This window comes from Pterocles gutturalis, unplaced genomic scaffold, assembly GCF_000699245.1.
Source record: "Pterocles gutturalis isolate BGI_N339 unplaced genomic scaffold, ASM69924v1 scaffold33023, whole genome shotgun sequence".
In the NCBI taxonomy this organism is placed as follows: Eukaryota; Metazoa; Chordata; class Aves; order Pterocliformes; family Pteroclidae; genus Pterocles; species Pterocles gutturalis.
Window position 1 is genome coordinate 47,627 of NW_010119215.1, and position 27,941 is coordinate 75,567.

At 36.7% G+C, this 27,941-nt stretch overlaps 1 protein-coding gene across 1 annotated transcript in view; it reads right to left on the minus strand.

The window, feature by feature from the left end:
• The window catches only part of WDR72 (WD repeat domain 72), a gene marked incomplete at its 3' end in the record, with an annotated part of 66,462 nt that extends 46,906 nt beyond the window's left edge, over positions 1-19,556 (minus strand). Inside the window, exons 1-12 of the mRNA XM_010076506.1 lie at positions 19,404-19,556; positions 18,209-18,315; positions 15,116-15,194; positions 11,970-12,144; positions 11,338-11,414; positions 9,407-9,526; positions 7,375-7,520; positions 6,922-7,018; positions 4,753-4,894; positions 3,449-3,694; positions 2,709-2,929; positions 1,183-1,378 (exon numbers count right to left, since the gene is read on the minus strand). Of these exons, the coding sequence (XP_010074808.1) occupies positions 1,183-1,378; positions 2,709-2,929; positions 3,449-3,694; positions 4,753-4,894; positions 6,922-7,018; positions 7,375-7,520; positions 9,407-9,526; positions 11,338-11,414; positions 11,970-12,144; positions 15,116-15,194; positions 18,209-18,315; positions 19,404-19,556 (1,759 nt within the window). The remainder of the gene's footprint in view (positions 1-1,182; positions 1,379-2,708; positions 2,930-3,448; positions 3,695-4,752; positions 4,895-6,921; positions 7,019-7,374; positions 7,521-9,406; positions 9,527-11,337; positions 11,415-11,969; positions 12,145-15,115; positions 15,195-18,208; positions 18,316-19,403) is intronic.
• Positions 19,557-27,941: the final 8,385 nt, after the last annotated feature.

Here is a 27,941-nt window from a genome sequence, read left to right on the forward strand (position 1 = left end):
ACAATACTTACTGTCCAGGAATCTAGAAAGAAATTATTGTTTGTTTGGGTTTTTTTGGATTTGTTTTTTTTTGGTTGGTTGGGGTTTTTTTTTTTCAACTAAGGAAGAGCTTCATTCCACCACACTGTGGGGATAAAAGTAACCCCACTGTCAGGAGTTAATTCAAAGGCATACACTGCCTACAGTACCATTTAATCCTGCAAGACACCTTTCTGAGCAGTGCAGACCTGGCCTTCTCTAACACAACACATAGAACTGCCTCTTTTCATGCCTACACAGATGACTTCTCTAAATCACAGCCAAAAGCTTCAATTTAAAAATGACAGAGTGAATTATTTAGCTATTAATTACTTGCCCCAGAAGTTTGGAACACCTATAACCTGTCAGCACTATTTCTAGTTTATAGTATGTATTTCATTAAATATAAAGAAAACTGAAAGGCTGAAAAAGTAAAAAAAAACTAGAAACTTGCACCATTTTTTTCGATGTGAGATATACATAAACATATATGTTTTTGCACAGTATTAACACACTGTGCATTTCAGTGGTTCTAGTCTCGTTATGTACTTCTACGCCCCCAGGACATGTAGCTCTGGATCATGTGGAAACACCATATTGTGATGTCTAGTATCATTTCAGCATCTAATAGTTCTGTCTATTAAAGTTTAAATAACTGAATTCATTGCCCTTGTGAATCAGCATTACACACTCAAATCACCTGGGAAACTTAGTTTTCCTGACTACACAGTTGTGAGCTCTGCAATTATCTTCCACTATTAACTGATTATCAACTAACTCAAAAGGTTTCTCAGATTTTGATTTTTGCTGAAGCAAGCAGAACTTTGTGCTCTAGCTTGGGATTGTCAGGACTGAAAATATCATTATTTTTAATAACTAAAGATAATAGCTTACATTTCATTTATAGCTTCTAGAAATATTCTACTCAATTCACCGCAATGTCAGCTAATAATCCAATTGCCAGGATCTGATTTAAGCTGTCGTATTTTATTAGTGACATACATTGAACCATATGAAAATTTTACATCTTGCTTGTTTATAACATGTATAAACTCTAGTATATTCAATGTGTCAGTATTTCTGCTTTGGTCTTCTGTAAATTAGTTTTGTGTAACACCACATGACAGACAGACAAAACTTAAGTGAACAAAAACCCCGTGTTACCTGTTTCAATTTCCCAAATATAAACTGAATCATCTTCACATCCAACAATTAGCAGATTTTCAACAGGGTCAAATTTTATCTTTTTCACAGGAAACAGATGCTTTCTGGCATGTAAGAGACATACTCTCTTCTGAAGGTGTAGAATTGCCACTGAGTGATCGCTGCACACACAGCACACTATGCTGTGATCTTTCAACTGCAAAGCAGAAAGAACTTCAGTTTCAACACTGTAACCACAGTCATAACCACACCATTTTAACAAGCCTGGTAAAAGTTGTACAGTGATTTCTTTCCCAGAACTCACTTCAGAAAATGATATTTTATTTCAGCCTGCATCTCCAAATTGTTTTTAACAGGCTAGCTGCACATCTGATCCTCCTGACAGGAAAACATACAATGTCCTCTGATTTCTCTTTTTTTTAATTAATAATTTAAATACCATTTATCCACAATATTTAACCTATCAAAGAAGTGATTGTATAACTAAATACACAGAAGCAGTTGTCCTAGAGAACGCAGTAAAAAATTACCTTAAACCAAACTTCTGTTCATGGGATATAAAATTATGTCAGGTCTTACGACACAAAAGCCAAGGGCAATGTATTTCTAACAAAAAAATGGGTATGTTACAATTTCATTTCACACTGTATGGATCTGATTCTGCAAAGCCTTTCCTTCCTGCAAGTAATTTTTGCTGACACACGAAGGAATTCACACTACGGAAAAAATTCAGCCCTGAAAAGAGAATTGAAACGCCATCCAAGCATGCATTAAATCCTACCTAGTTTCCAGGAAAAGGGCTAAAGAGAGCCTTACAAGCATTACGAACTTATGCCATTACAAAACATCTTTTGGACTACATAACGTTGGCACATAAGTGAACTGAGTCAACCATAAGTATCAAATGTCTTCACAGGCTAAGATTAAACCCCAGACCCACAGAATGCAACAGGGACAGAATTTGTTCAACAAAATTTCAGACAGCATTCAGTACAGTAAATCATCTAAATTTTTAACTTCAAAAATCACTTAGAAAAAACATGTGAAATAATTCTAAATCTCATAAACCACAAGCATACATGCAAAGGACCACAAGGATGTCTCAGGAACCAAAATTAAGCACGCATATTTAGATTACAATACTATTGGTCCAAATCTTTGCTTACTATGTTCAAACCCCTCGCCGTACTGATTACACTTTTTGACTTCAGAAGGTAGGAGATAATAACATTAACATATAGATTGACAACCATGATATTTAAAATGGTGAAAAGAATATTAAGAGCTTCAATTTAATATGTCATTCATTTAGGATCATTTTTCTAAGTCACTGAAAATACAAACTAACAAGAAATCAACCGCCCCGAAATTAAAAGTAACTTTCAAACAAGACAATTAAATGAATGTAAACTAAGGATAAAGTGCTGCAGATTAAAACTATTACCAGACAGTTTTTTTCTCTCAAATATATACACACACAGAGATACTTTTCTTTTTGAGACATCATTTATTATGCTTTTACTTACTCTGTAGTTTTCTGGAGATCGCAAGAGCTTTGTCACTGGACCAGATTGCAGACTAAATTGGTGTAAGATGCCTCCAGCAAATATATCCCAGCAGATGACGATAGAATCCTGGCCCCCTGATAACAGCCAGCTTGGATCAAATCTTACTGATTTATCATGTGGATAAAGTAAACAATTGACTCTGCTACTATGACCGTTCAGAACCTTATAAGGCAGATTCTCTGAAACAAGATGGTGCATAAATTATTTCTGTTCTTTAAGAACAGAGGTTCCATATTTTACAGTACATTTGCCAAAAGTCAGGAAGTTCGAAAGACTAAATACAACAATCCTTTACATGGGATCAAAGAATTTTGGACATGTTCCTAAAAGGGAGGACAATTTCTGAACTCTGAGCTTCATCTATTGAGATTTGTATTCATTCAACAGAACAATCTTTTAGAGGGAAAATGACAGAGATGACTACTGCTCATATTGCGACATTCCGCATATCTTACTTTTGGGTGACTCCAACCCCACAGCCATTCCAGAACTCCTAACAGTGCAAAGCACATCAGCTACAGAGATAGAAAGATTATCATAATCTTCTTTTAATTTTCTTTTAATTTTCCTCAGTCAATCCCTGACCATCACTCCTATTTTTCAGAGAATTTTTACAGGGATCACCAAAGGGGATATCAGAAGTATGCAGTCTTCTATGCTTGACTGAGATTAATTTGGACAAAATTGTTAAAACTTACCTTTCAGCAAAGATATGTTTTCTAAAAGTCTTGCTCTTGCAGTTTTTAAACCTAATGTTACAAAAATTTTCCCATTTTCACATCCACACACGAGCTTATCAAGACTGGGTATGTATACAGAGGAACTGACAACTGTACTTTCAATTCCATCTTTAGATGCACATAGATGATCAATAATGCCCTCTGACATTGAATGGTGCTTATCAAAATTATCCTGAAGAGACCATGTTGCTGTAATTGGAATCTCTAGAGGGTGGGGAAAGAGAGTCAGGAATTTTTACTAATTTTTAATTAAAAAAAATCCAAACAAAGCAAAATGTACATTTTCATCTCTTCATCATGTCCCCTAACTTATCCTTTCTGTAACCTACTAATGGAAAGTCAGCAGTTGCTATTCCAACACTAGGTCACACCTCACTAAATCACAGAATCACAGAATGTTAGAGATTGGAAGGGACCTCGAAAGATCATCTAGTCCAATCCCCCTGCCGGAGCAGGAACACCTAGATCAGATCACACAGGAACGCATCCAGGCGGGCTTTGAATGTCTCTAGAGAAGGAGACTCCACAACCTCTCTGGGAAGCCTGTTCCAGTGCTCTGTCACCCTCACCATGAAGAAGTTCTTCCTCATATTCAAGTGGAACCTCCTATGTTCCAGCTTGAACCCATTGCCCCTTGTCCTATCGCTAGATGTCACAGAGAAGAGCCCGGCTCCATCCTCCTGACACTCATCCTTCACGTATTTATAAACATTGATTAGGTCACCCCTCAGTCTCCTCTTTTCCAAACTAAAGAGACCCAGCTCCCTCAGCCTTTCCTCAGCACAGAGATGCTCCATTCCCTTCATCATCTTTGTGGCTCTGCACTGGACTCTCTCCAGCAGTTCTCTGTCCCTCTTGAACTGAGGGAGAACTGGACACAATATTCCAGATGTGATAATCCTTTCTTCTATAATAATAAAAAAAATAAATTTAAAAAAAATTAAATTAAAGATAATCCTTTCTTTTATATCTCCCTATGAACAACCATAAGCAGGACCAACTAAGTAAATTTTTGTGACATTTGGTAGAGGAGTGTTTATGGGCAGATGGTAAGGAAATAGGAACATTTATTTGTTCAATTCCGTTAAGAACTTCTAGACACTTATCTTTGTTAGTGTCTTGCTCCTTCTAACTACTGGCAATCATCACACAATGAATTGCTTTCTAGTGTGAAAATATTTGCATGAGAAATTAAGTTTTCATTATAATTGACTTGAAAACATAATTAAAAAGACAGTCTCAAGAACAGAGAATTGCCAAACCTTTTGGTGAACCATCAAATGTTGACATAGGGACATCAGGAACATGCCACAAAGTGATCCTTCCTGAAGCTTCACCAGAAAAGAGAACCTTGTAGAAAGGTTCCTTTCTTTCATTCATGAAGCCCATGACAAAAGGAAAACTCTGCCAAAAATAACAGTAAATCAATATTCTTGGAGCACCAAATCAGGATTCTTTTTGCATGAAAGTAAGCTGAGAGATGTGTGTAGGAGCACATAAACATTAAAAAACCCAGAAGCACGCCCTGTACTGGAGATAGTGTGGATGAAAGGGCATCAGCACAAAATGTTTTGTTCCACATGTCACCTTTACTTAGCCAGTGTAGACACAGCTTGACTCTGTCTGCTCTTTGAAGACATTTTGATAACATCCCCATATGTTGGATATATTTTATGTACAACATTGATATTTGGGAGTAAATTCCACAATAAGCAACTGTACTATAATGCAGTTCAGTTTATAAGCTAAGAATGGAGATCAAAAGAGATCATCACACAGTTAGTTTTGTTGTCTTGCAAATCTGCTATGAAAATTATTCAGGTAGCAAGGCAAATATTAAAGCAGAAATATCAGAAAAGGGCAGTGAACATTATTTTTAAAATGTATACATTTTGTGAAAAGCATATAAGCTTCCTACCACCACTGTAACCCTATTATTTGCTAAGCCATGTGTTTTGGCTATTTCTTTTCCCTCACAATATCTGACCTTTTGGCACCCTTCAGCAGTTATCCTATCTGATTTTAGATCACAGTGTTTGGGGAAAAAGCTGAATGGCTTGCGCTATTGCCCTTCAACTGAAAATTAAATCTGTCAGGCTTCGCAAGAGTATGCAACAAAAAATGCTTTCTAACAGCCTATAGTTGTCAACAGAAAGAAAAAAGAACACTGGAAAACCTCACATAGATATATATTTGACAGTGTTTCTAGTCAGGTGCAAAATAAAAATGTCTCCCTTGCATATCTTCAGAAACTGTTTAAAGACCTTCTTGAGTTCTCATGCAAATACACATCAAACAAACTAATGTAACAGCAGGCAGGAATTAAATCCACATCTTTCAACAATTGCTATTTCACACACAGTATTAGCAATAAGACTTCACAACAAAACCAGAACCAAAGCTACAACAGAAAAATCTGTTACGTAAGTTTTGGTTCAAGTTTTGCCCAATAAGAACCCCTAACAAAGATTTTTTTTTTTCCCCCCCCTACTTCCTAATTCTAATCAGTTTTCTACTTTTTAAATTAACTGGTTTTCCTTACCTATTTCTGTGTGGTCAAAGCACCACTCAAAATAGAGTCAAGGTGGAGGTTTTCCAACAGAGTTGAGTCCTCTCGAGCTACTTTGTCTAAGCAGTAACTTCCAAATTTGAAATTGGTGTGACATGCTCTGCTAAACATGAACTCACAATCAGAAGTATAAAGATTACCTACTTTTTTAGGTTCCTCTTTTCTTAACCACAGAGGCATCTTCAAGCAGAGACCATGGGTCTGAAGACAGCCACATGTGTTTAATTTTATGCACTGTAGGTATTGTCAGTCTGCTCACGGTGTAAGAAAGTTAGGCACGTGATCATGCCTCTGAAGGCTCAAGATAACAGTATTCTGGATAAAACATTACAGATTCAAACCCCTTCAATATAGGATGGATAGACACAGGAAGCAGCCTATTTATGTAGTTACACTGATACGTGCGTACATTTCTTAATAAAACAAGAACTAAAACTGGCTGTTTTGCTGGTTTGGTTTTTGAGAGGGTTTTTTTTGTTACAGATTTTAAATCAAAAGCTTCTAAAGCTATTTTAGACCATCTTTAAGTTAAAAAGGCTCTCCCTTTTTTGCCAAAATCAGAAAAAAAAACCAAAAAACAAACACTTGAACAATTAGCTGAACTTCAACTATAGCTGAAAATACAGGATTTTTTCCCTGTGAGAAAAGTAAATATTGCCAGAATTTACAACAAAAATACACTACAAGTGTCTCCAAGTTTGCAAGTAAAAAATTTTAAAATGAAGAGAAAGTCTCACCCATTGTTTTCATAAAACAACTAAATCAGTTGATGAATTCAACAATTTTTTAGGGATCTTTCAGGTAATTGCAAACACATAATGAATAAACTTTTGAAGCTCACTGTAAACATTTATGAATTTACCTTATTTTCCTTCACACCAGTAAAGCAGAGTAAATGAGGATAAACAGTTTCTTTCAGCACCTTCCCATCAGCAGGATATATGCTTTTAGAAAGCCCACTGCATAATTTGAAAAAAAAATTAAAAGCTTTTGAAAATCATATTTTTTAGAAAACAGAACTGTAACATCCAGGATTCACAAGTTAAATTAAAAGTTACCAAATGAGTAATTACAAGCAACTTTCTGAAATCACTGCACCAGCTGCCCAAGTTCTACATGGCTAATCTTATTCCTGCGTCCCCTGCTGTGCCAAACAAAGACTGAGGGCTGTCAAACTCAGGGTAAATCTTTGAGTGCCAAAGCGGTTTTGTTCTGGTTTTTGATCATTTGCAACACGCAGAGATTTTCAATAATAAACCTCCCAAAGTTCATCTTGTACCTGAACTTTTTGTGTGAATTTCCCATCTGAGCCCACCTGTTTAGCAGCTGGTAGATGTAACTGTGGCCATCTTCTGTCCAGATGATAAGTCTGTAAGCTGCTAGTACTTCTCCACCAGCAAAGCATTGACCACTTTTACAGAACTCAGTACAAAGCAAGGAGAAATCACAATAATCATAGACCTAAGCTCAGAAAAACAAAGTATAAACAAACAGTATTGGTACATCCATTTTAATTCAAGCTGGTTTGGGGCAATGGATCAATAAGTAGAATGTAGCTGTCTCTCTAATTTGACTACCTCTTTTAAAGCCAAAGTAGTTTTCATACTATCAAACTACTGCAAAATCAGAATTAAACCATATATTTCAATAATAAAAAAACCTGACAAAAAAAATGCAGCATTAGAGACTTCTGTTATTTTAGCGGATTTTGTATGGGATTTACTTTGTTTTGTCTTGCGTTCATTATTAATATTTACTGGACTATTAATTTCCTATAGAAAGGTCGGTAATGAATTTAGCACATAAATGTGACATTGAAGACTTTCATAGAAGCTATAAATGCTTCTGTCTGTATTCTTTAAAAGATGATCTGCTGGTGTAATCACAGCACATATCTTAAAGCAGATTTTTTCTTTTCTTCTTTGGGAAGCAATAGAGATTTTTCTTTTTCACTAATCAGTTGAAAGCAAAGAACACATAATCCGCTTTGCTTGCAAGAATTCTTCTCTCTTCCATTTCTAGAGCTGGTACAAAAATTATATGACTTGTTTGCTTCCTCTGACCTTTCAATTTTAAGCTGAAACAGGATATGACTACAGCAACCTGGGATACTGTCTGCTTGCTCATGTTCCTAGTGGCCTCACGGAGAGAATATTCACAGCCACATTTTTATAATTTATTCCAGCAGTGTGAGGAAATAGATTTCAGAATGAGAATTTCTATTAATAGCTAATTACCATCCACTAGCTAATTTCTAGCTAATTTGCTCTATATTTTCATTACTACAGAAATGGATTAAGGAGGCACCCTAAACACACATGTGAATCTCTCCTATGCTACATATCACATAACTCTCTAATTAAGCAGTAAGATCATAATATTTTATTTTAAAGCTGTATATTCATTGAAACATAAAAGTTGAAAATCCAGCATTATTTATGTATATATAAACACTACTCTAAGCAGTAAAATACAAGTATTCAAACACATAATGGAGATATTGCAAGAAATGTGCACCTCTTGTAGAAACACATCATAGAAATAAACAGAAAACAATGTATGTTACACAGATTTTTCCATGAAAAGCCTATCCATTCTATACATGGAATATCTTTATAAACGCTTTGTACAGGCTTTTTTAAATAGCCCAAGAGAAATCTCAAAGATACCCTACAACTGTATTATTCAAAGTTGACTCAGGTGTATGTGAAATTTCCGCACCCCTTCAACAGCAGTGGTGCTTGGATCAGGTACATATGTCGCACTAACAGCTCAGGACCATTTTAAAAGGAATGTTATAACACCGGGAAAAATAAATTCAAAATTTTTACAATAGAGTTCAGTTTAACCAACATTTAAAATAAACTAATACCAGTTTCAGTAACTACACGATGCATTTATTTTCTCTGTGGTTTTCACTTTTGCTGGCTTCTATTAGCGGAATCGAGGCTATTGGCCTTGATGGAACAAAGGTCCCCAGTTACCAAGGACTTGCCAACTGTGATTACTTCTGTCATACTTAAACAGTTTTTGTATATCTTTGTCTCCTTTTGAAATGAACTGTGGAGGGGACTATAATGCACCCAGTGCCCTAAAACTGACTAATGCTTAAAGTAATCCCCCTTCTACCCAGCCAATTTAATGTTAAACTTTTAAAGCAGAAACATATTACTAAAAAAATAAACAGTCTCAGTCAGGCAGTTAAGATACGAAGAGAAGGGATGCAGCACTGACAGTGAAAACTTTAAGCTGAGAAGAAAAACAAGTATCTGCATGTAAAAAAAATCACATTAGCTTTTCAAAACTATTAACAAAAATAAAACAAAGCATAATGCCCAATAATGTACCTGCCAGCATGTGGAGGACACAACCAGAAGGAGCCTTTCCGTGTAAGTACAAAACCGAACTGCTTGACAATTTATACAGTCCAGAGATTTTGATTCTCTCTCACACACACTTTGTCTTTCCTTTACCACACAGAAGAAAAAAGACATAAGATTTATTCTAGATCTCTGAGCTTTTACTCTTAGGATCAAAACAAATCACTGAAAATAATTTTGTTAACATACACTTTCAAAACGCAAAGCAACATATAATTCTTAATTAAAAGTGAGATGGAAAGACAGCAGGGTTCACAAGTACCATGTAAACAGAAGACATTCAGCAGGGCTCAGACCTTGATCTCACTTAAAGAAGTGATAATGAATATGGAGAAGGAGTAAAGGCAGGTCACAGATAGCATCTGCTGTAATGAATATCTGCTAAGTATTCTTCAGTGAAAAAAATAGCTGCAACAACCTATAAACTGACAGTATAAGTTTCAGAATGGCTGATGAATATTCTGCTTTCCCATTCATCCTTGTGCCAACCAGGACAGTCTTAGCCCTCCAGTGTTATATACCTTGTTTGAACTTAATACCTCTAAAAATCAGTGGAAAAGTATTTAATTTTCTTAGCTTTGTATTGCTGAATGTACAGATTGCTTAAAAAAAAAACCCATGTATTTTCATCCTTTTGTGTCAATGTTGGACTTATCAAGGCCATCATGCTCAAAATTATTATACTGGAATTATTTTTATTAATTATTAAATCACTGAAAACTGATGTTTACTGTTTTGAAAAGATACCACCAGTATCAAAACCTCTCAAAGAAGGGGTATGCTGGTCATGGAATCACAGCTATCAAACTGCAAACCATTCTCTCGCTCTACCTTGCAGCTCAAATTAATCCCAATTAAATCCAACAATACTTTTAAAAATACTGCTCTTTAACACATGAAATAGCTGGATTGTTAACAACTGCACACTCCTCCCTTCACAAAAGAAGGCCTCAGGTGCTAAAAGGATGGCACCATACCATATATGTGTCTCTGATATCGGTAATCGGTTGTTACAGTCCACAGAATTTCTACAGCGTGACAGTAGACACACCCCCCGCCCCCCCAAACATTGCAGATAAACCAAAAACACTGGTATGGTATCAAACTTGACAGACTCTGAGGAGCCTGATTCGACCCATTGACAAGTAGTGCTGCAGCCTGCTCTGGAGTTTGTTGAGTACGGCAGTAATGTGTTACGGATGTTCAGAGAAGACTGTTGACATGTTGCCATTTCTGCTGATGACTCATAGTGCTGAGCTGTAATACTGAAGTCCCTTTGTGAATCTAGCTCTGAGTTTAATTCAAACACAAAACATTGTATTCCAGTTCTAATACTTGTGCATGTCAAGTAACAGCTGCTGACAATATTAACACCGAAAAGTTGCACTGAATAAGTGAGTTTGAAGATAGAGAAGTAGGGAACTTGACAAAGCTAGAGTCTTTTCCAAGTGAAGAGAGCATTGTGGTAGGTGGACAGAGGAAAACAAAGCCTGAAGGACCATTTTGAAGGAAGTAAAAAGGGTGAAGAGGGAGTACAAAGGTCGATCTTGAAGAGCTTTGAGTTTAAAGGAAGGAGCAAAGGAGTTCAAAGAACACAGCAACGTTACTGGGACAGAAGGAAAGCATTACAACTTCAGCATCATGGAATATGGAAAGACATGAAGCCTGGGCAAAAGACACTGCAGTTGTCAAGGCAAGAGCTGTCCAATGGCCCAACAATTTCAAATAGTGATACGAGGGTGTGTTTTCAGAATTTTGTGACAAAATTAATCAATTTTGTTGAACACATCTCCAGAAGATTCTGATTTGTTCATATTTTGCTTCAATGTATCCTTTGAAAACATTACTACCTTCACGTTATTGTTCAAATTGCTGTTTCACATCTTGTAGAAACTGACCTGTATGCTATTCAAAGACGAAGATAGGTCCCACACTTTAAGAACTCCAGTTACAGAAACTGCAACCAGTGAGTCTTCTGTGGAAAGTTAACAGTGAGATAGTCAACTTGAAACCAAGATGAAACAGTGCCTAACACCAAAAGAGAACCTTGGCATAGACACTGGTGTTCTACACAGCAATAAAACAAAGATTCTGCAGGACACTTTAGATTAAGTATTAATTTTACACAAAAATAACTAACTGGTATATAGGAAAACAAAACATGCAAGCAAATAGTGAGTAATTATTTTGTCCAATCAGGTATATTTCAATAGAAGGCACAGAACAGTGGCTTTGTGCCCTTAATTTCCCTGATATTAAAAAATTAATCTGTACTTATACCTAAGAAATGAGTTGCTTACAACCAGTGTGGAGGCTACTTGCTTTTTCTCTTTAAGAAACATATCAAATGAAACATGGTCAACATTATGAATATTAAAAACACCTTAGGTGCTGTCTATAAAACTTAAAATCTTGCACATAAGAACTCTGTAAAACATGGTTAGATTTTATATCTAGTAGGATTGTACTATCTATACATAAATATTTTTCACTATTTAATTGCCTACATAAATACATCTACAACGGATACCTTGAATTCTTGCAGAGTGGACAATACACATACAATTTATCCAATCAGAAGACTGAGATGATGATAAAGTGTGAAGAACACCTAAAGTCTTAGCATCAATAATAAGAATATCTTGATATTCTCCACAACAAAGAAGCCAGCCTTCACCTGTCATTCGGAACGAGCAATGGTAATACTGCACGAGTGGAAAGAAGAGAGTCAGCATACAGAGCTACACAAACATGTACACCTTTTTTCACATTAAACATGTCATACATGGAATTGTAATCAACACTTGTAGTATTATTAAAAAAATCTACTGCATATGACACCATACACAATTTTACTAGTGACACATACATTTATAACAATTTAGTACAGGCATACAGCTTAGTAAGAAGTGCTTTGTACTGAAAGCAGTATCTGCTCTGCCTAAATATTGTGATTTTTTGAAGCAATCAAGGTGTTAATTTTCATTACAAATTGTTTAACAGTTTGGGACTTGCTTCTCTCTCCAAACACTTAATAACACTCCAGTTATCAAGAGGTACATAAAGATTAAAAAAATCAGGTAAAAATACAGAAGATTGACAATGAATTTTTCATTATTTTCCAGGAATAATTTCTACTCCATAAGATATTCTTTATTATGACACTAAATGCCCTAGTGTTCAGAAGATTAACTCTTTCTCAACAATCATGAAAAGAAAAAAAAGACATATAGAAAAGTACTAAGGAACAGAGAAAACAGTGGTACAAAGTAATTATGAAGATTTTTTTTTTTTTGGCTAGGTGTTTTATGTGTAAGGACAGTTGCATTTTGTGTAACATCTTTCTGCAATTGTACACATAATTGCTACAAATGCAGAAGCACTCACTTCAAATGAAATTTACAAGTAAATACTATCCTTAAAGGTAACACCATATAGTTGGAAGAAAATATCAGACAGACCCACAAAACTGTGCCTCATTTACTACAAGTTCTCTGTACATTCAGTTTTGCTTAGAGAATAATTCTTGGGCAACCAGTTAACTAATTGAAGTCTGGAAACAAAAGCAGCATAAATAACTGGGAATAGGATAAGTATTACCACAGATATTATGCATGATCAGAGGCAGAAACGCTTGGCAGTAGAAGCCATCTGTAATTACTGCTACTCTTAAATTAGGCTTGAACTGGAATATTTGTATAGGCAGTCAGTCCTCTGAGAAAATCCAACAGTGGTTAAGACCCACAAATGGTTAAGAGTTGACCCCGGTGTTAAACTTCATTTCAAATGGCAAATATTCAGTTTGCACTGCTTGACAGCTGCCATTTATAGCTGAATCATCTACACTGAACAAAGGGAACCTACTAGACCAGACAGGTTAGTAGTTTAATTAAAACCTACTAAAGCATTAACTAAAAATCAAGTAACAGTTTTAAATGGTGATGCTATCAAAATCAGCATGCACTAAATCTCCAAGACAATAACATTCTGCGGGAAATTATGCTCTCTCATGTACAATTATGCCATAAGCAATCATTCCCCACTGAACAAAAACAAAACCTGCAACAAAACAAAAAACCCACCACAAAAAGAAAACCCCAACCCCCTAAAAAAACTCTCAAAAAAAAGGAATTATAATTATCTGAAGGTTGTGTTTTAATAATAGTTTCCCCCTCCTGTAGCATCATCTATTCTTTTTCCTAAGTTTTCCTGTTTGATGTTCCTATTTTCCTTCAGCCATCTTGCCCAAGTTACAGAACAAAAATCATTATCTAGCCAAAATAACTCTTAGCTCACTTCTCACAACAGAAAGGCAACAATTTTCTATAAGTATTTGCTTCTCCTACTTGAGGAATAAGAATGAAGATTCTGCCTCTGATCTCCACAAAAACCTCCACAATGCAGATCTGTCTAACTCTCTGCAGAACTCCTCCATAACTTTAACTATTAAAATCTAATTAATACCACAAAGCAGATCATACCATACCTCCATTACATTAGAATTGAGGCATTGTATTGTATGTGCATATACATACGTATTTAAGAATATGTGCATATGCTTTAGACAGATGCAAGTAAGAATTATAGAAGAATAATTTCTTAATCTGTGCTTTTATATATACACACACATATATATGTAAAAGCATATAACCTGAAAAAGTCATTCTTCTATATTTTTAACTGGTAATTTACCCAAGCTTCTTTTCTTCCCTTAATTATTAACAACTAAGTACAAATTCAACATGTCAAGCAAAACAGTGTCATGAAAAACAGCTTCTTCTGGAAGCTTTAAAACACTTGGATTCTGAATTTGGCCATAGTCACATGAGGTCTCAGACTTCCATCATTTGTAGGCTCATTTCTACCCTAGATTTCCTCACTGAAGAAAAACAGCATTTTAATTAACCTAAGAGCCCTGAGCTCTTCTTCTACTAATATATCCAGAAACAGGCCATCTCTCCAAATCAAATCCATATGTGCTGGGCTCCTCAATCATACACACACATGTATTTCAAACACACCCTCACACTCCAACATTTAGATACTTTGTGTACCTGGATAGAGTTCAAAGCAGACACTTGAAATTATCTGAAGTAATATTTAAAGCAATTTGGTCTCTGAAAATAAGTGCTCTGTCCTAAGTTCTGTGATGAATGAAAGTGTATTTTTGGAAGTGGGGCAGAGCAGCCTTTTGGAGGTCAGCAGTTAGTCATCAAAGCCCTTCAAATGTTTAAAAATAAGATCTTCAACAGACTGTCTCACCATGTTTGGCTAGGTTGCTTGAACTTCTAAAATATGCCGTCAAAAAGCCAGCATTAAACTTCAAGCTTCCATGCCATTTTAACACAGGACAAGAGTAAAGATTAAGACAGTTCCATTTTGCAACCCGGTGCACAAGCTTTACAATAAATTAATTGATACTGCATGCCAGACGTTTGTGGCTTAAAAAGAATCAGTTTGATTTAAGGAGTGCAGAAGAACATAAAAATCTTACTTCTTTTCCTTATAAGGATGTCAAAAGAGGAAAATAATACACAAAAAACTACTTAATATTGCAACAGGTATGTTACAATGTTACACATTTAAAATCATATGTTTCTGAATAATATCATGCTAATAAAGTAAAACTGCTCTTGTAATGAACAGAAATATTCCACGAAAAGTTGCTATACTTACATAGATTGCTGTATGCCTATAAGGAAGCTTTGCGTTGTCAATGCACTGTCCACTAGTGACATTCCATACACACATCTCCCTGCCAAAGATAACTTTATATTATTCTCTGTCATTTCCGCTCAATTGGCTGGAATAATTTTGTGCCACCAAGTTTTCCTTTAGTGCTGTACTTAAGTGCAGTCTGGTCGTTTATGTGGCTTTCTGTTACAGATTACTGGGTAAGAAAATGTTGTGGTCATTAGCAGAGGATGACATACAGTATCTGTGTCTTTTTGTTTTGGTAATTACACCCTGCTGCCTTGCAGCAAACCTGACTTTAAGGCCAACTCCGGTCTGCAACAAATTGTAGGTATACTGCCATTACAGCTCGTCAACACGTCACTGTAACTATCTGTCTTTGGAACTACATCCTCCTGAAAATGATTCATTTCACTGAACTTAAACCACCCGTTCTGAAAAACATAATGCATCTTCTGCCGCATCAGACCAGCTCTTGAGAGAAACCTCAACCTCTGTTAAGAGGAAACAGTGCCACCATGAGGCTTTTCCTGAAATCTGTTATCGATACAGCACTGCCTCTTGACAACCTGAATGTCCATGCAACAGCCTAGCTACACTTAATTACGATTAGGGTTAATACTTGAGAAAGATGTGTCAGCCAGTTTTCCTCATCTAGACATTATTCAACATGCTACGGGACTATCGTACAACAAACACAATCAAACTAAATGTTGTAAATGAGGTTATAAGAGGTTTGTTGCCGTAGCTCTGCAACTGAATGTTAAACTTTGACACTTTTAGGTTTTATTTAAACAGCAAGCATTATTTCCACAGTTGAAACAATCACTTTATGACTTCTGAAATTACATTCTAAGACATTTTCTGCATGAGGACTCAAAGAACACATTGGGAAAAACTATTTTATTACATCAGAAATACTACTTAGTGGTTTACATTTCAATCTATACACTTTCGCACTTGATGATAATCTACAAATATTACTTAATTTATATTTTTCAGATGAGCAAGGGCAGTGAAATCTATACATCTGTAGTGTAGCATCAGAGTTGGTAGACCAAGTCTAACCTAAACAGAATGCTTAAGCTGTTTGTTAAACATTTCCAGGCAGTGAATTTCTCCTTGTTTATACTGGAATGACAATTACAGTAACATAGTTAAACTAGAGCAGTTCATACATTTATGCAAATATGCACAAAAAAGACCATAATATAACTTCAGCTTCTGCATGTTGCACTTAATTTACTGGGTAAGCTAACAAGTAGTGTGTGATACCACATGTTAATAAACCTGTCTTATATGCATGCACAGGACATCAGTGAGAACTTCAGAATCACTATGGATTAATTAATAGATTTCCATACAGAAAGAACAAAAACACTGTTCAGTACTCATCCTTCTGGGAAAAGTCAGTTATACAAACACTTAGATCCTAAAGTGGGATGAGGGAGAGTATCATCTTCCATACAATTTCTTTCACTCTCAATACAAAGAGAAGGAAGCTTGAAAATGACAGAAGTGAATGATTCACAAGCCAGAAAATGCCGTTCAGCGAACCCTGCATCTCCTGAAGATGAGGCTTCCTATTTGTAGTTATCTCAACTTCATGTTGCAGATCAGTGATGGATGCTTTGCCCTTACGCAATTCAGATGAGAAGTCAGCAGTAATTTGGTAAAAGTGAAATTTAAAGGAGCCAAAAGACTGTCCAGTCCTACCTATACGCATTCCAAGCAAGCCCTATGATCCCTTCAGAGGCAGAAGCTTTAGGATGTGAACATTGCTCTGTACAGTATATCTATAGCAAAAGGCTCATGTATTTCTTAATGATTTGCACCCAGCTTTTTGGAAATACAGTATCTTTTCTCCCAGTATGATCTGGAAGCAGTACTACACTAACAGAACTTCAGAACTAAAACAAAAAATAGCTTCATCTCTGAACCCTTGAGTAGAACTGTAGGAGGCCAATACAAAACAAGTTCTGTAGACTTCACGCTCTCCTTTCTGCACATAACAACCAGAACTGTTTACCACTATCTGTCCAGTGAGGCAGCCTAACCTTTGAAGATTAAGAAGCCTGAAGCAGTTTTTTCAAGTTATCCCTTTCCTGTATGCTCATGATTGAGTGAGAATTATACAGAGATCCTAGCAGCCAGAAAGGATAAACAAGCTCCTCAGTGAGAAAGCAGCAGCCTTAAGGCGCTGAGAGGTGTAGCCTGAAGAAGGGCAACTGGCAGGAACTCTTAATGGGAAGAGGTTTTAACAGAACCATCCTGTTAATTGGAAAAGATTAACCCAAAATGAGAGGAGAATATCACTAAGCAGCAAGACAAAATTGTTTAAGGAAAGCCCCGAAGGAAGTAAGACTCTAGCCCTAACTGCTTTCAACAGCTGAAATCCTAAACAGATGGTCTTCTGACCCCAGCTGAAAAGATTATCAAATATTCAGAGATGAAAAAAAAAATTTGAATGCTAACTTAGCAGAACTGCAGAAATTAGTTTGGGTCAAGTGATGGGCTTTGTCACAACAAACACACAGGAGCTGTGAGATCAGGATGCTCTAAAAGGATGCACTCCGCAGTAGCAAGTCACATTCAAACAAAGACAAGGAACATATATTCCTTTCATTCAAGGGCATTCTCTTCTGTGCTTCCATGCATACTCACTGAGCAAGCACAACCTGGACCAGAGTACATTAGCCTCTGAGTCAATTCTCAAGACTAAGCTCAGGGAGGAACAGAAAAAAGCACCACAATATTAAAATGCTTCTGAACCTGCTGATTCCCTCCAATAGCCTGTCATTCTCCCTTGGAATGGGGCCTAGCTGGCCCTCTGAACACTTCATTCTCCTGACTACTGACTGGATATCTGAATCTTCCAAACCCTTCAGTTGTCCAAGCGATGAGCTCTTAGACTACTGTATATAAGCAATGCAGTCATTACCCTGAATAGCTGCTATCCTCTTCATATTATGGAAGAAGTGGATTAAAAACCTCCTGCCAAATGCATAATATGACTTACACCTCCCATACATTTCACTATTTAATAAATGAATAATTGAATATTCAGTTACCTACCCATTTTCAGTAGCACTTACTACGTATGGTTGTTTCTCAAACTCTCTTGCTTTTGCCAAACAAGTTACAGAAGCAGTATGGCCAAAGAGAATTTCTTTAGATGAAATCTAGGAGAATAATACAATGGTTTAACTTAAGCATAATATGTTCTGTATAAACTAAGGAGATCTAAAAGCCAGAGAATACTACTTGTAGATGTTATTAATGATTAATTATCTATCTGCTTTATATTCTTACACTCTTCAGTCATGTTTCTGGAATGTACAAAGATGTGGAAGGATGATACAGTTTGCATAAAGTACAGTCTTTCTGTTCACTGTAGTATAAAAATTGCACCTTCTGAAGAACTTATGGAGCGTCAAATGTTATAAAACAGGCAACGTGCAAAATATCTCTGGCCTTCACCCTACAGCATGCAGCCAAAGCAGCAGAGTGAAGTAGGGAATTGATACAGCAAAACTCTTAAGCATGTGTTTCATACAACATGTTTAAGTAATCCCTTTGAGTAGCTTCACTGCATGCAAAGATCTTAATGGAAAAAGGTAGCCCCACAGAAGTGCAAACTAAAGTGTCAAGCACTACTTAAGCAGAAATGGGGCAGCCAAATCCAAAAAGAACAGAACCATAGTTCTAGGAACACAGAATAAAAAACTGGAACTGCTTTGACTCTGTTCCGTCCTCAGGAAAACACATATTAAATAGTCAAAGCCATAGCAATAGCATGCCAGGAGGTTTGCAGCTTAATTATAAAAAAAACATATATTACATCTTCCTTCTTTCATCTTTCTGCAATTTTTTCCATTGGTAACCTGGTAGAGAGCTCTGGTTTTATAAATAGATATTTTTCCTTATATGATAGGCTACGCTCATGAATTGATTTAAAAATAATTTAAAAAGACTTTGCAAGATAGGAATCATAATAATTGCGTATGTTTACTTGCTGTCATTACTCACAGCACACAATCTCAAATTATAATCCACAGGTCATGATAACCTATGAAAAATTTTCCAAAGTCTGCAAATAACTGGTTGCTCACATAGGTATTTCAACACTTTTTGCTTCATGAGTTTCCTATAACAAGTATCACACAATCTTTAAAATGTTAAGTGCAAATCTGGATAATCCCATTGTTAATAATAAAGGACAAAACTCCAATCTGTCTATTTGTCAGACTGTAGCACCATGGACACAAACCTTTAATTCTGACGAAAGGTCCCAGAGACATACTTGTCCTTCCTGACTTCCCGTAACTATAGTCTGCTGGTCATCTGTAATCATTATAGCAGTGATGCTGTGAGAAGGAGCTATCTTCCCCCACACTGCCACAGCCTGGGCTGATACCTTCATGGTCAGCGCCTGAAAACAAAAACAAGACACAATGACTCTACATAACATGGAATGTTAGAAAAAACTTTTAAAAAGGCAATTTAATCAGCATCTGAAAAGGGGAGCTACAAAACACTGGTGCAAAAAAATTGATAAGGCATTGAAACATTTTCTAGCTGTTGCCAACATCACACTAACACTTTCATGAAGATCACCATACCCTAATAGCTTAAATGTGCAGCAGGAGAGTGATGTGCCACTATTGTAAATCTAGGCAGGCAACTAATCTAAATCAAACAGGACCACAGCTACCAGAGACCAGTTCTATCCCAATACTGAAATATCAGCAACAGGAGTCGTCAGGCTCCACACAACCTCTCAGCTCAGATGGGCCCACGTCACTTTTCTTTTGGTTGGTGGAGTATACCACACCTCCCCTATTCCTTCCAACCAGCAGTGCTGCTCATTCTCAGCAGCTAACTGATGGAGCATGGAGACGGCACAGGGGCAGGGTGCCAATAAAGAGTCTGTGGTTCCTAGGACGATACGGCGAGAAAAAGAGGGCTAGAAGGAGAGAACAGGTAGTGGGTCAGGGATGAAGAGAAATTGAGGTCCAGGACAGTAAAGCACTATACCCTCAACCATTCAGTAACATCTCCTAGAAATAAGCCCCAAAAGAAAGGTGGAAGCAGAGTTGCAAGCTAGGAAAACAGGAAGAACGAACAGATTCTTTCTGCTGCTCAACTCATGAATCCTTTACCAAAAAATTTATCATGTAATAGATTTTAGTCACTAATGCAAAAAAAATTGATTCAATGTAATTGTCCAAAATAGCTACTGGTCATTAGTTAATTCAATATAGATTCTTATGAACTGCATTTCCAGGAAACTACTTCAGTGTTTGTTCAAACACCAGCACTTTACAAAATATCCTTAAATCCTCCTTATTAAAAAAGTTTACTTTGCTTGTTTTAAAATTTGATGCCTGTTCCTTTTAATATCACTCCTGCTTGCTAGCTGCATCTGTACTTGTTTTGCTTCAAACAAAAGCTTTGAGAAAACTGCTTTCTCAGTCACCTCACAAGCCTTCTGTCACATTGTTTGTTGTTCAAATACCCATGTTCACAAGTGTCTAACATAATTCCAAGAGTACTCCCAACGATGCCTTCAAAATGAAAAAAACAAAACAGTAAGTATCTGACTGTAAATAATTCAGCACTTCAACAGTCAACTCACCTTAAAAAAATTCATCTATGTCCTGTTGTTAAGACTTTTGACATGGGACCTAGTAACACACCCAACAAGTATGTCTCCTTTGGGTCAACTTATGTGTAAGGGTTGATTGCTGAAAACAGACACAGATGAGTTAATATATTTATCATCAGTGTCTTTACACGAAAGAGCACTACGCTAAGCTGGCAGTGTCTGCCTTAGCCCAAATGCAAACAATTCCCATATGTAACAAGTCAGCTACACCAAAACTCCCAAATTATTAACTTGAGTACACAACAGCCTTGAGCACTCCTTCCCTGTATCCTATGATGGTTCTTCTCTCCATTTCTCCAGGAAGTCCGCATAGACTGTTTACCTCCCTTCCCTTTCAGCTTTCTGGAGAAAATGCCAGAAGATTGTTGGAAACTGCTGTCAGGGATGGAGAAGGGTATGAAGTTGACTTGTGCCTGTGAATTGACTCTTCTGAAAACTGAACTTCTAAATTTTACTGAGGGCAGTTTTGACTACCACCAGCATGTAGGCAATGGACAGATATCAAGCAACATCAAAAATGTTTGTATACATTGACTTGTTATTCCCAAGCATATGTGAAACAAGAAGAAACAGATTTTAAGCTCTTCAGATGCACCATTGTCTTGGGTCACTGAAACAAACAAATATTTTAATTATTTAAAAAAAAAATTGTTTGTCACCTACTTTTTACACAAACAGCAATAATACCATTGAAGAGGTACTTCAGAGCAGCCACTAAGCAAAATTGACCTTTCAGAGAAGATGTGCTCCTACTTGTCCTGGAGAAAGGGAAGACAACAGAGCCCTTTGCACATCCTTAGCAGATATTTAAAATGAAACAGGTGACAGTAACAAGGTGCTAGAACAGTGCACTTGGGAGAGGTCAGCCAAAAGACATGACAGTAAAGCTGAAATCTTGTGAGAAGAGAACTGGGTAGAACAAAACTCACGGCAGCAGGCAACAGCCTGCCAAAGGAAGTAACGGAGGAATGATGCAAAGTGACATGAAGTGCAGTTCCTGTGAAAATTCAGAGAAGACCATAGAAGCAGCCTTTTAAGGTATGTTTAAATAAACTGTAATACGAACCATCACTAAATCCAACACAGTAACTGGGACAGAGACAAGAGGTATCTTCATTAGTACTAAAAGCCTTAAGTCCTTAAGTGACACAGAACTCGAGCAATGGTCTTGCTTCCTGACACGAACATGAGATGAAGGGCTCAGCCCCTGAGAAAAAGGGCCAAAAAGACTGGTATGGCAGACTGTTAAGGTCCTGCCATACAACCTCAGCCAGAATGTCAAAGGCAGAGGAAGAAGAATCTGAGAGAAAATTAATCGAGGTCAAGAGTTTATGAGGCTAAATCACATTTAGTGTCATTTTAAAGCTCTTTGTGGGCATATCGCAAAATACTGAGAGATGTTATTGATCCCAGCTTTAGAAATTGACTTTTCTAAAACTTATTTTTTGAAGTCTCCAGTATTATGCCTACTGGTGAACACTGAAGTCCTTTTCTATTCCAGTTTACGCCCTGAAATGCAAGTTGTTCTAGCCAAACTCTAATTATATGTTTTTAGGTACCAGCTAAGCAAAGAAAATTCACTGTTTTCTTAGGGCTTATAAAATTGGGGCTGCCATGTTAACAGCTTGATAAGCCAAATCCTGAGTCTTTAAAATGTATATCATGTAGTCATTTACACTTGTGCCATGGGAGTGTTCAATTAGTGTAGAACACCATAAGGGCAGCAGAATTCAGGTTTGTACTGCATTGAATATGAAGTAATAAATTACATTTTCTGGTAAAAGCAGCATAGAATCAAGATCAATATTCTTAGCAGAAGATGCACTGCTGAGCAAGTGATGAATAAGAGAGAACTTAGAAAAATGATCAACAGAAGTCAAAAACTAAATTGATAGAATTGATAATGTATAGATGATCTATTTGTACATGTTTGTTTTCAATCTCCATGAGTGTCATGAATTAATAAAGAGCTACTACTTCGGACAAAACATCTGTTACTAAGAGAATTAATTTAGACTGAAATGTTACAAGAACATTTTGTACTTTTTCCTTTATATTACTACTGAAGTGTAAGAGAAATAGAAAACGAAGTATATGAACTTCCTTAATATCAGTCCTTAATTTTTTTCCTCTTCCTTCTTGGATAATTTTTCTTTCAGATTAAGATACTTTGATACACAAGTGTTTAGCTTGAAAGCTTTGTTTCCAACAATACCATGACATCCCTAGAAATACTGCATACTCACACGCACATATCCACGTTTTGTCTGACAATATTTAGCTTTATCAAAGCTATATAGCGATGCTGATGGCATCTAGAGCAAATTTTTTTCAAAAAAACCCATAGCCAACACATATCTATCAGACTGTTCCTTTAAAAAAGGTAAAAACTGTTTCCACAAAGTCAAATATTGCCCAAGGCATATCTGAGCTGCATGTAGCTTATCAGCACATGTCAAATTCCTCCAGCTCTGCCCACTCAAGCATATCTGATTCGCAGTATTAACCTGTAATTCAACTTTAAATCAAGTTCCTCAGTCCTACTCCCCATTTCTCTCTGCTTACAACCTAATAAACTTATTTGTTTGTCCTGCCCTTACAATCACACTGACAAAAAGAACTCCCTTATGACTGTAAAAAAAAAACAAACCCAAACCTGTTCTTAGTTAAAATCATACCAATTCCTCCCACCACTAAACTTGTCACATTTCTACCATCCTGTCTCTAGTTCTACGCACACTTTTCACACTGAAAACACACCACAAACCTCTGTTAACTTAGAAAATTATCCCAGTTTGCACAGCTTCAAGGACTTTGGCTCTACTACTTCAGCAACTTTGGACCACTTGCACAGTATAAAGTCTCATTTGGAAAGCTGAGTACACCACTTTTTATTCTACAGAAGCCATGAGGTATTTAAAAGTCAAGCCAAAAGCTTTAAGAGGCCAGAGAGCAGGTCTGACCTTGAATGCCCTTCTAAGCACATATTAATTCAAGGGCTTTCCTCATCACTCAGCTTTTTTGACTGGGACTGGTCATGAACTGAGTAGAACGAAAAAGGTCAGATTATACCACAAAGAAACAGTGCCATCATAACTCAGCATATGCTTTCCCCATAGAGCCCTGACTCCAATACAGTAAGCATATCTCGACTCTGCCTGCTCTACTGACCTTAAAAAAAAATAAATTGTTAGCTTCTCTATTAGGCTCATCTCAGACCTTCCAATCTCTGCCACATAATTACTGCTTAACCTCAGGCACATGTCCCTGTGCTGCATTTTCTCAAGATAAAAATTCTAATCCTAAAGCAGGTGGGTTTAGGAACATATAGGTTAGCACAGAAGAGTTGCTTAGATCCTAGGAGCCTGCATGCACATGTGCTCACAGTGATTTGAAGCAAAGTGTCTGGGTTCTGTCTTGCCCCCACTGAATTCTGGTTCACGTTCCCTAATTGGTCCTCGTGTTTAGATACAGAGTTTGCTCAAAAGCATAAAAGCAGCTTTCCAGAATGAAACATCCTTAACAATGTTAAACTATTAACTACAGTTATAAAAATCACATTTCTTGATAAAGAAAATATGCTTCCTGATTTTTAAATGAATTCACAATCCATCAGTTCTCACATACATCAGGGTTCTTAAAACTAGGAATGGAACTTCCTGGAGACGCAATCTCAAACTGTTCACATAAAACACTGGTTGTGACAGAAACCTCCTGCTCACAGCTACAGTCCATAACAAAAGCTACCAAACAGCAACTTATAGCTTATTTATAGAAGGAGAAAAGACTTTGTACAACAAAAGATCACTCTATGGGTAATAGTCAACCTGCCAAAAAATATTTTCTGAATTCATATTCATACTTATTTCATGTTTCCTATGCATCCTAAACTATCAATACAAGATCAGCTATTTCAAAGTCCAGTTAATGTGTGGTAATCAGTGTAGGCACAAAAAAAAAAAAAAAAAGGCAGAAATTGGCTTACAGTCCTGAAAATATTAAGATAATATAAAAAGTATAAAAATATACTTTGTTTTTTGCAGCTCTATCATGGAGACCCTGCCTGTCTGCCACTGCACTTCCAGTTTAAGTTTTAATGGCACTTCCCTGGAGACCTGTCAGGGCTCCTCCCTAATCGGCCGGGGGAGCCACCTCTGAGTGACACCCAGGTCTCCCCTGGGGTGTGAACGTTCTGCTCCTGCAGTCCAAGGGAGCAAGAGACTGGGACCTGGAATCAATACAACCCATTTTAACTAGCAAGAACCACCTAGTAATACCTTGTTTGTATTTCTTGAACAAGTGACACAAGAAACACTTATTTCATTCCACACAATAATTCACCACAATCAGAAGGAGCACAGTAAGGGCAACACCATCTCCCAGCTGCTGATTACATCAAAGGTTTGCAGCACAAATTCAATTTTATGATGTTAATCTCAGCCTGCCACTCAGAAATTTTCTCTGAGGGATATGATTTTTCTCTGGATTTCATTTTAAGAATGATTTTCTTCTTCTACAATCAATAAAGATATGTTTTCATCAAAAGACTCTATCTTGGCAGAATTCAATTGGCCATCTCAAAACCTTTTGGTGACACAATATTAATTAAAATAGTTTATGTTGCACCTAAGCTGGAAAATGGGGCAGTGAAAACATCAGTAACTCAGAGCACTTGTGCTGTCATAAGGTACAGTAGAATAATCTTCACCTCTTTGAAATTACTGTTCTACCCCATAATCTTACATTATTTTAAGCTTGCTAGCAAAGCGTTATGAGATGCTCTTTCGCTAAACTGAAAAATAAAAAAATGCATGCAAAAATATATATTCCCACTTTCTTTCACTGTCACTAAAGGCTTCAACAACAACAATAATCAATGGTATAACAGCTGTTTAAACATGTTAGACAACAATTAATGCATACGAGCTAGCTAACTTGGTTTTAAATCCCATATTTCAAGGATCCTGTATATATAGAAGGTTTATTTGAAAAATAAATACATTATACATGAGTGTTTGGAGCCATAAAAGATGTCTTTAAAGAAAAAACGTTTGTTTTTACAGTCTGAAAGATAGTGTCTGGATGTCTAGTATCTACAGGAAATGAAATGGTGCTTAAGCACTACACAGAACTACATACACGTGAATTATTTGCCACTTCCAAAGCCTTAAGCATACAAACAGTATCACTTAAGTCATCTTCAATGGAGCTACTTATATTTAAATGGCGAAATGCTTTGCTGAAGCAGAGCTTTAATCAGGTCTTAGGACATTCACTCATCAATTCTTACAGGAAAACACACATGACAGAAAAGGGCCATCAGTAAGCTTTGATTTCTATAAAATTGAATCTTACTGACCTAAAGACTGGTTTTAACCTTAGTTTCACACACATTAAGTTATGCCTACCCTTATTAAAGGTAAAAGTTTTCCATGTGAGAAAGTGCTGCTTCCTTATGCTAGTAAAGAGCCAGTGCCTTAGATTTTCTTAATTAAATTGTCTTCTGAGCAGAGACACATTTATGTCCTTTAAAGAGTCAATGATCCCAATATAATCCCACATGAATCAAAGGGTCTACTAAGGTGGTGTCAACTCCAAGTTTACGGCCTACATAACTTGGAAAGTGCAGAGAGTAATAAACTCTCAGGTCTGTGTCACGACTTCCCATAGATGGAAGCAAGAGTCACGTGTAATCTGCAAGATTGACTTTCATTTTTTATGAAATATCACAGATTCTGTAATGACCTAGCCATCATTAAACTTACAGACTTCATTCCTATTTACACTGTGTTAACACAAAAGATACAAAATCTGTTAAGGTCACACAAGAAACCTTAAAAAAAAAACCCAAACACTTAAAAATCTCAAACTGAGGGACAATAAGTGCATCAAAGTTTTAAGTCACTCATTTTGTCTTCCTTGAGTGACCTTGAACTCATTCAAGACAAAAAGCCCGTTGATCAGAGAGGTGATGTTTTTAGTTCAGCTACACTGTACTCTGGAATGTTTAAATAACAAACAAAATCGGAACCAGATGCTGGAAATAAAACAACCAAGATATTTCATCAGCCTCTGGTTTTTGGATAGTGATGTAATAATCACTAATCAGTGGCGTAATCAATTGCATCATAATGAAGATTTCCAAACTCAGATAACAAGAACTCCTTAGTTTTCCATTTGCTCTTTGAACATTCTTCATTACCAAAGAGGCCTCCGTGCAGTGTTCTTTGCTACGGGGCAGGCAGCTGTTTAGTGTAAACAACTCAGAATGATCTATTATATATACACAGTCAAATCTGCTCAAGTAAAAAGACACTGTTTATTATGAAGCAGAATCAAAGTCCAAAAGTGATTCAATGCATTGCAATGCATGAATTGCAGTTTTCGCTACAGTAAGCTTCTAATTTTAATATTGAAAAAAATTTTAATGAGAAAAACCTGCTCTTGTCACATAAGCAATCTAGCCAACTGACACAAACCTTTTGAGAAGCACTAGCTCACCACGACAGCCATTTTTTGCAGTGGGTATTCCCAAAAGATTGTAGCTCTGTACCAGTAGCATTACTGGCAATACGCTAAAAATTATTGATATTTTAAGAAAACACTACTGTTCCTAACAGCAACTAGAAAAGCAATCATGCCAGAAACACCACGAGGCTCTAAGTAAGCCATCATGATTATTTTTTTAATGGAGCAAGTATCAGGAATCTCTCACCAGAACTAAATTCAAGTGAGAAGTGAACCGCTGTAAAACAAATATAAATTTATTTCTACTTTAAGGTTTCGCATCTACTCAATAAGGCATCACTAAAATAATACAAAAGCATTCTCCCATTTCAGGGAGCTAACATTTTGAACTCTGATGTGTCCTCGCATTACTGCTTCTCTCCAAAGTCCAGTGAAGAAGCACACTTCAAGACAACGGACGGGATACCTATAATTCACTAGATTATCACGGAATCAGAAGTCCCAGACATCTCACACCAGGTACCAAAGCTCAAACAGAATGGACAGTCGATGCTAAACACAGAGGGGACCAAACAAAACTCCCAGAAATTTGCCTGAAACTCGCCCAAGCAAGAAAGAACAAACTCCACGCCGGTCAAAAACGCTTCGCACCCCTCGGGATTGCTCCGGGGT